The sequence below is a fragment of the Meleagris gallopavo genome, chromosome 2 (genome assembly GCF_000146605.3).
Source record: "Meleagris gallopavo isolate NT-WF06-2002-E0010 breed Aviagen turkey brand Nicholas breeding stock chromosome 2, Turkey_5.1, whole genome shotgun sequence".
In the NCBI taxonomy this organism is placed as follows: domain Eukaryota; kingdom Metazoa; phylum Chordata; class Aves; order Galliformes; family Phasianidae; genus Meleagris; species Meleagris gallopavo.
Window position 1 is genome coordinate 63,636,593 of NC_015012.2, and position 9,260 is coordinate 63,645,852.

Consider the following 9,260-nt stretch of genomic DNA (forward strand, 5'->3'; position numbering starts at 1 on the left):
TCATATTATTTAATCTCTACACCTTTATGTAATATAATGAACTCCTAATGCTCAGCAGATCTTTTTGGTTCATGCTTCTTGCAGGAGCTGGGCTGCTGCTCTGCTTTTCCTGCAGATCTCTCCTGCAGTAAAACACACATGATATCTGTTTCCTGTTTTCATATGCAGATGTAAACTGATATTTATATAACAACTCATTATGTGGTTACCTGTTTTGCATTTCAGTTGCAGGAAGAATATGATTCTTTTCTCTCAATATTTGTATAAGCTGGCTGGAGCAATAGTTTCTAGGACAAATTTAGTAGTGACAAAAATAACTATGATTATCAAAAAATGGATAGGAATTGATCAAAAAAGAGAGTAGGTGACTACAGGGATGACAGAACAACGCAACTCATATCCACTTGGCGTTTTGTGGATGTGAAAACTAAGTGTAACTTATTGCAGGAATTGAAGTTTACAGACAGCATAAGGAAAATGAGAATTGCAGCTATCTATAGCCCTATTCTTTTTTATTTGTCCTTTAGTCATTCTCAGGAACCTACTTATTTTCTACTTCTCTTAACTTTCAAATTAGTGCATGTTGTGCCATGCATACATTGTTAATCTTGTTTATTCTGATCAAGTTACACCCGACGCTTGGCTTCATCATTCTTGTTTTTAGTGGCTTCATATGTCCTTGGTAGGTAGTTTAGATTCTTCCCTGAAGGTAACTGCAGTGAGTAGTTTTGTTAAAAGAAATGTTATGCAGGAGATGATGAAAAACAAAGAACTCAATGAAAGCCTGTTAAAATAGTATTTTTTTTGCTAACGGGAAGAAATCTGAATCACCTCTGATACTGATTTCAAGAGCACTAAGTTCAACGAAGCTGAGAAAAATCAAGCCTAAAAAGCTAATACCTCAAATGGGAAAGTATTGCTTTCTTAAGGTGTCTGACATATTAATATGATTGCAAAGAAATTTGGACACAAAAACAGCTCTTTCAAATAAATAACTAGCATAGGTTTATGACCAATCAGAAGTAATGGCGAATTGCTTCCCCATCTAGTGACAGATTAACTCCTCTCCTCCTGCATGCCTGTCTGACACAGGGTTGGATACCACTTGGGTGCTTGTTGCAGGGGAGAAAGGACCCAGCCATGAGACTGGATCATGGGCCTCTAGTTATTCATGTTGCTTTTTAAAGTTTCACTTGGGGAGAGAGATGAATCGCACTGGATGGAAAAAAAGAGCACCACAGGGCAGTTCTTACAAAGATTCTCTCCATCGTTTCATTGCCAATGATAAGAAAGAAAAGCAGTTTTCACTGAGGCGGTCATGAATGTAGCAAAAAAAATGTTAGTACTTTCACAAAGCTTTTTGATACGGAAATCAGTATTGCCAGTACCTTTCTGATATTAAGAGATTTCTTCCCTGTCTTACACAATTCTCTGTTCTTCTCAAAACTTTCAGAGAAAATCAAGCTGTACTATCATTTTGGCAAAATTATTCCTTGTTCTTTTCATCACCGAAGGAAAAAGCGCATCTAAAAAGGTCAGTGATTATGTGTGTGTATGAAATCATGTCTTTACTTGCACGATTTCAGAGCAGCTCTGCAGGGAGGTGAGGCAGGTGCTGTGCACAGTCTGTGCTGTGTTTGCCCTGCTGCTGTGCTCCTTGGGGGTTTCCTGCTCTGTGTTGAGGCAGCTGTGGGGAAAAGGCTTCTGCCAGGAGGACTCAAAGCAAATGCTGCTTCAGGAGGATGGAGCGGAGCTGCGCTGCTGAGCCTCTGAGTTCAGGCTGTCAGTAGTCAGCTGAAATGCCACGGCAACACCACATGCCCTGCAGTAAGACACCCTGCTGTACAGTGTTATCAGGACCCTGGGGATCCTGCAGGCAGGTGTGCTTCTGGCTAAGTTGCATTTTCCTGATGACAGCGTAAATGCTTGCAGGCTTGGATGGCTGGCTTGTCCTTATCGACCATGCTGACTGATGTGCCATGTGTGTTATCACCACTCTGACTGCCTGCTGGAATCTTACAGTGAGCCCAGGGCAACTTCAGAAACACCCAGTGTGCAGCTAATTGCTAGTAAGAGAGGTAAAGTGGGATGGAGGAGCCTGGGAGCCTCCTCTCCGTGCAGCAAGCCAAGTCCTGGCAGCCGGGGAGTAGGGCTCAGCTGTGCCTGGGCTCAGAGCCAGTGCTGGGCCGGACACACGCAGCAGCAGTGGGGCTGGGGCAGCTCTCAGGGCCCACCCGGCCTCTCTTCTCCAGGTATTTTCCTTTCCCCACTCTTGTTTACTTCTGTTTCGGTTTTGTTTTTGTCAGCTGAGATGGTGCTCAGCCAGCAGGGGAGGGAGGCAGAGTCCTGCTCAGGCAGCAGCAGGGCCGCAGGGCAGCACTGCAGGCCTCAGGGGCTCACAGAGGTGGGACTGCACTTGGGTATGGCAGGAGATGGGTCAGAAAGAATCTGCCTGCACTGCAGGGAGACAAAAAAGACAGCTTTACTCCGGCCTGACCATTTGTTCTGGCCACAGAAGAGCAGGAGGGTGGCGGGAGCACTGTGTCAGCTGGCTGGCCATGTTGGGTAAAAATAGCCTGTCCTTGTGAGCCCTCCCAGGTGCGTGCAGGCAGGAGTGCGAGTAATCCTTCTGCTCATTGCATCAGCAGCTTTGCTGAGCCCAGGCTGTGCTTGCTGCTGGGAGCAGGGTGGCCTTTAGCCTATGCTTTGCACTCAGTTATTTTTTGACACATTAGCACATTAAGGTCTGATGTGCTCCTGTCTTGCAGCAGTCAGTGCTGGAACAGCAGCGTGACAACTGTCCATCGTTTGGGCTCCTGTGGGCTCCAGTAGTACTGGCAGCCCCTTCCTGCTCACACTTCTGACAACTTTTGCAGTGCTGGGATCAGCCGACATCAAACCATCTCGCCTGCGAAAATCCCATCTGAACCAGGGAGGTTTGCAGTGAAACCCAAGCTGCCACTGAGCTGCAGTTCCCCTTTCTTCCCCAGCCGCAGAGAGGTCAGTCGGGAAATTCAATCCCTATCTTAGTCCTGGCTTTAGGGCTCTGGAAGGGCTGAGGGGTGTGGCTTGTGTTCAGAACAGAATTTCTTCAGACAGGTGACAGCGAAATGGGTTGGCAGTGCTGGTTCAGGGTTCTTTACTCTTGTGTCCTCTTTCCTTGCTGTGTGGGCACTTTTGTGGTTGCCTTGTGAAAGGAGATGTAATAATTGATAGAAAAAGAGTTAAGCATCATCCCAGAAAAGGAGGAAAGGTTGCAACAACCCTGGGCTGTGGTGCAGAAAGAATGCAATGATAAGCAGCAGTGCTGGTCCCTCCTCCCCCTTACCACACACAGCAGGGACATGGCTTAGTAAGCATGATGGTGATAAGTTGATGGTTGAACTAGATGATTTTAGTGGTCTTTTCCAGTCTTAATGATTCTATGATTCTATGACATCAAACTTCATGTAGTTCTGCAGGGAAAATGAGAAGCTATGAAGTGTTGCCAGTAAGGACCTTGTAAGTATATGTAAACTCACACAGTTTGTCTTATCCAAACTTTCATCAAGTATGTCAAAGGCCATGGAAAGATGGAAGGGAAATCAGCATTACCCTTACAACTGCAGGTGCTGTTTTCCAGAAAAGATTCTCAGAGAGCAATAGGTGAGGCTGGATTCTGAAGTCAAGGATGAGTGAGTCCCCTAGGACACATGAGGAGAACAAAAGTAAAAATGTAGCAAGCAAGACCAAAGGCCCGTCTCAACCAACACCCTCAATATTGGCAATACTTCAATATTGGCAGTACTTCAGGAAGGCATGAGAGCTGTAGGCAAAAGAAACTTTCCCCCATGGCACACCCTCAGGTTTTGGCAGAGATCCCCAAAGGAATGTAGGTGTACCTCAAGTTTTGTGTTTAATAAAAGCTTAATAAGAATGTAATACATTAATTAAAGATAAATCTGAAGGATTTATCACCTCTGTCTTTGTCTAGTCTGCTCTGGGCCCATTTATTCCCTGGCTTTAGGGAGTTCGCAGATGCTGACGTCCAAACAACGTTGTTCCTCTTTAGTGGCTAGAGGCCAGTTTTCCCAGAACTCCAAGGGGCACTTCTATACTCCTGACCCCACAGGAAGATTGATGGGTGCCTCACTCCCTGAGTGTCACTGAGAAAGCCTTACCCCATATTGCTACACCACTGCCCTATGCACCGACCTCTCTCTTGCTCTGTGCTGTGGATGGGGCAGAGACTGAGTTGAGACACTTCTCAAACATGGGTTGTCATGCTGAGGGGTGGTGATGCTCATCCTCACCTTTGTGCAGTGGCAAGTCTTTATTTAGCTGCCAGGGGTTATGTTGTGTCCTGTGCAGGTGTTTAAGAGCTGAAGATGCTGTGCACACTGCAGCTGGGACACATTACCTATACACCATCTCAAATGCCCATAGGTGCCTGTCTCCACCAGTCCCCACCCCACAGATGGCAGCCCCCAGGGTGGCAGTGGTGGGCGCGGGGCTCATCGGACTTTCCACAGCGTTACGTATTGCTGAGGTGAACCCCAGCTGCTGCTCCATCACTCTCCTTTCAGAGCAGTTCAGCCCCAACACGACGAGCGACGTGGCAGCTGGCATGCTCATCCCTCACACCTACCCAGGTGCGTGTGAGCTGGTGTGCCAGCATTTTGAGAAAAGTACCTTTTCCTTCATTCCCACCTGTCCTGTCTCCTCGGTGCCGCCTTGTGCACTTCCACTCTCTGTGTTTTCACTCTGCTGTGTGTTTGGTTGTATTTGCATGCAGGCACACCAATCCACGTGCAGAAGCAGTGGTTCAAAGAGACCTTCACCTACCTTTTTGCTATCAGCAACTCAGATGAGGCGTCAGAGGCTGGCATTCACCTGGTTTCTGGGTAAGAGCACCTGCAGGGCAGCCTTTGGCACGCATCTACTGTGTGCTGCAGCAGGCAGAGGCTTTTCTTTCTGAAGCTCAGGTGCATGCCTCTCATAGGGTAGCTCTCATGACCATATTCCCAAGAAACTGCACTGCAGCTGCTTCAATAGGATATATTTTCAAGCAAAGTTCATGCATAGGTATGCATAGAGAAACCATTTGATACTGGCCTGCCACAAACTATTTTTCTAATGGATATTCTCCATGCTGTCACCAACCAGCTGCTTGCAGCAGAGGTGATCTCCAGAGGAGTGGGACAGCAGGATGCTCTGGCTTAAGCAAGTTGGCATGGGAGTGCAATGGGTGTGTGCAGGACTGCTTCATGCTGCCTGTGGTGTACACCGAAAACTGCCTGTTGGGAGTGCTGAAGCTGGGCTTTATGGGTACACGAAAACGTGATCTCTCCAGTCCCTCCACAATCCCTGCTGCAGCCTTTTGTGATCATACTATTTTCTTCAGTTCTTGGCATTTGACAGGTTTTAATGTGGACTCTGAGCCTCTCTCCAGCTGATCTTCCCAAGGGTATAGCACTCAGACCTTCTGCCTGTGTGCCAGGGCATGTTCCTTGGTAGCAGGCAGAAGTGATTGCCCTTTGCAGAGTTGTATAGTTCAATGAGAACAGACTGCTGAATCCTTGGGTTTGTGCTATGATTGCAACAATGGGGCATAGCACTAGCAGCTACATTTTGCAGCTTATTATGCTTGTGCTCTTTCAGCTGGCAGATCTTTAAAAACCCTTCTGAAGCTGAGGTGCCTTTCTGGTCTGACATTGTCCTGGGGTTCCGACCAATGTCCGCAGCAGAACTGCAGAAGTTCCCACAGCATAGCCACGGCCAGGCCTTTACAACACTGAAGTGTGACTGTCCCCCCTACCTGCTGTGGCTGGAGAAAAGGTTGGTTTGGGGCAGGATGGATGTGCAGAAAAAAAGCCCAGGTGGGGAGGCTGGCGGGGGCTCATTATGCATGGATAAAATTGGAGAAAGGAAAATGTAGGAAGCTGGCGTGTACATTTAGCCCATGTAAGTACTCTTAAACTGAGCAAATGATTGTCTCCTCTTGAGAGAAAGTGATAGGCTGCAGTCTGATTTCAGATTAAGTGAAGAGACATGTACCCATTGCCAGCTGAGCTGATGGCTTGGATGCCTTTCATCTCACTGCAACATGGGAGAGAATGCTTCACGTTCCAGCAGCCATCCTGGGAGGCTGCAGAGCTGCAGGAGTGCTGTGCTGCCCTCTCTGTGTGTACACTCTGTCATGTTCCATTGCTAACCAAGTTGGAAATTGCTGCTGAAGTGCAAGCAAGTTGTTAAACCATACCATGCCACATGGTATCTGATCTTACCTTAATCCATGTATAGCCCTCCTATTCATCAAAGAATGTAGTCTAATGAGATGATTAGGGTTTTTTTCTTTCTCCTCGGTGATGAGAAACAAGGACATACTAAACATGTAACTAATTCGCAAAACCTGGTGATGTGAACAGTGTTTATAGACTGTTCTCTTTGCAAGCTACAGGGAAGATTGATTTTGCGCTCACCTTGCTGGTCCAGCAGTGGATTTCAGAATATTATCCCTGCTCATTTCATTCCAGGAGTTTCAGCAGCTTTTTATTGGTATATTTTTCATGGTGCAATGGCAGCATCCCAATGACAAAGCTTAGGTTAGTGTAGTATGTTTAGGTTGCAGTTGGACTTGATGATCTTTAAGGTCTTTTCCAATCTGAGCAATTCTATGATTCTATGATTCTTAGGAGCTTTCCTAGCACTTTGCTGAGCCAGGGCAGCTGTACGAGACCTCCTCAGATCCCACAGCATCCCCCTTGCACCCAGACCCCCTTGTGTCAGGAGTTGAGTTGGAAATGGATGTGGAATATTGAAAATGCAATAATGATGGCACTAACATAAGTGGTTGGTGATAAAGCTGATGTTTTCAGCTTGCCTGAGTTGTTAAAGCTTGGGAGTCCTATAGATGTGAGTTTCTGAGATCACAAGGATCTGTCTACCTAGGGTCATATGCCAGACCATTCCACTATACCTTTTCCAGCCCAACCAAGTTAAAAAATAGCTTTGATCAAGCCAAGTTAAAAAATAGCTTTGATCAAGCCAAATCAGTCAGATCACAAACAGAAGCCCCATGGTGTGTTTTCTTTATTTTTGTCCCTTCTGCTGCCCCATTTTATTTTTGATCTGTATGTTAAAGACAATCTCATATTCTTGAAGTGCCTAATAATTACATGTGGGTCTAAGCAGGTTCTTTTCTGCCTCAATTCTGTTTGTTTGTTTGTTTGTTTGTTTGTTTTACAGGTTGAAAGCAAACGGTGTCCAGATACACACCAGAAAAGTCACAGATCTATGGGAGCTGCACAGAGAGTATGACATTGTTGTCAACTGTGTGGGCATCGGAGCCCGACAGCTTGTGGGGGACCAGCAGCTGTTCCCCATCAGGGGCCAAGTGCTCAAGGTTCATGCTCCTTGGGTGAAAAACTTCATCCGGGATGGGGATGGCTTAACTTACATCTACCCAGGGATAGACAGCGTAACTCTCGGGGGAACCAGGGAAAAAGAGAGCTGGTGTCTCTCCCCTGACCCTGGCACTACCAAAGACATCTTTGACAGATGTTGCTCCCTTGAGCCTTCGCTGCAACGAGCGCAGGATATCAGGGTGAAGGTGGGCCTGAGGCCATCCAGGTCATGTGTGAGACTGCAGAGAGAGGTTCTGAGCCAGGGAGGAGCCAAGCTGCTGGTGGTCCACAACTATGGGCATGGGTCAGGTGGCTTTTCAGTGCACAGAGGCACAGCCGAGGAGGCCGCTCACCTGGTGGGAGAATGCATTGCTGTTCTGCAGGGTTCCTCATCCAAGGCCAAGCTTTGAGTCCCTGAACCTCCTTTTCCTTTTATGACAGGCTAATGCAGCATCTCCTTTTAGAACCTTTGGATTTTTATTTCATTGCTGGAGAGAAGGAAGCTAAAACAACTCGTGCCATTGCAGGCACTTGGTGGTATCTCACCTGGCTTCCAGTGGCCACCTTGGAAAAGTGCAGTGGATCCATCCCAGCATTAGCCCAACTCTCCATCTCCTCCATCTGGTATAATTTCTGCCCTGGTGATTTCTTCTAGCTTTGTGCTTGGGAGGGTACAAGGTACATAAATATCCTTCACATAGCAAAAATCACTGCTTCATTATAATACAAATAATGTAAATTAAGCATTTATTTATCTACATCTAAAGCATATTTGATGCACTAGATTCAGTAAAGACTAATTCTCTGCTGTTGTATTAGATCTACTCTAGTATTGTCCTTACTTTGCCACCTTGCTAACGAACTTTACAATTGCCTTTATGAGTTACAATAATAGTAAACCCCTGTCGAGTGCTGCATGACGGTGCTTTGGGTCAACTCTTGCAGAAAGCAGTGGTAGGGACAGGGACCCTGTCACGCACAGGGAACAAACAAGTATGATTTCAGGAGCAGCTTATATATTACACCTTGCATGACTTGATACAAAATTTCTGTGAGAGGAAGTTGCCACATATGGGCTACAGATTTGTACCTCACCTTTCATGCTTTATTGCAAATATCTTTTATTCTGAGTTTCTCTGATTTTGCTCTCAGAAATAAGCTGATTTTTCCCAAATAGCAGTATTGAAATGGCCAGTCTGCCTGTACGATAAGAAAGAAAATTTATCAGCGTGGGCTTGGGAGTGCAAAAATTTCTATTTCTCTTCAGCACTTGCAGCTTTTCTTGCAACAGTTGATGTAAATAAACCAGCAACAAACCAACAAAGATCTTAGCACCAACTGCAGTTGTGTAAGTGAGAAACAAGCCACGTAAGTCTAGATAAACACTGTAAAGAGAAATTTGAGCTTGCTGTCAAAGTACAAGATGAATGTCTGACTGCTAGTGATTAAACTGCTCATTAGACTGGAAATGGCTTATTTAACTGTTAGCGTCCACTTTTGACTCGTTCTTTGTCCTCAAGATTACAAACTAAATCAAAATCCTTCAAGAAATAACATGATTAAATTTGATAAATAAAATTCTAATAGCAGAGCAAATGCCATCTATGTGGTGTTTTCTTTCATAAATGAGAGTTTTTCTCTCATTCAAAGTGGCCTGGCAGAGCCAAGAAGGGCCCTTGTGTAACCACCATGTTCAGAAGCATTTGCCAACTCCTGCTACTGGCACAGAGAATGAGGACAGTTATCCTTCACAAGGGACAGCTGTCGAAAAGGGACTTATCTAAATAAAACTGCAGGTCAGTTAGTGCTTGGGACCAACCTTATCCAGCCCTGCCTTCAGCCATTTTGCCTTCTTCTTCTCAACTCTGGCTGCCA

The 9,260-nt window shown here is 45.9% G+C and overlaps 1 protein-coding gene across 3 annotated transcripts; it reads left to right on the forward strand.

The window, feature by feature from the left end:
• Nucleotides 1-2,144: 2,144 nt before the first annotated feature.
• On the forward strand, nt 2,145-8,977 carry DDO (D-aspartate oxidase). 3 transcript variants are annotated; one of them, XM_010707487.3, is made up of 6 exons: nt 2,145-2,252; nt 2,769-3,000; nt 4,426-4,631; nt 4,775-4,883; nt 5,641-5,817; nt 7,228-8,977. In XM_010707487.3, exons 3-6 carry the CDS (start codon nt 4,457-4,459, stop codon nt 7,793-7,795), a joined length of 1,029 nt encoding a protein of 342 aa, XP_010705789.1. In that variant the 5' UTR covers nt 2,145-2,252; nt 2,769-3,000; nt 4,426-4,456; the 3' UTR covers nt 7,796-8,977. The 3 variants fall into 3 exon arrangements, with proteins under 3 accessions (XP_010705789.1, XP_010705792.1, XP_031408375.1); XM_010707490.3 differs by having other exon boundaries at nt 4,566-4,631; XM_031552515.1 differs by having other exon boundaries at nt 2,156-2,252; nt 2,877-3,000.
• The last annotated feature ends 283 nt before the right edge of the window (nt 8,978-9,260 follow it).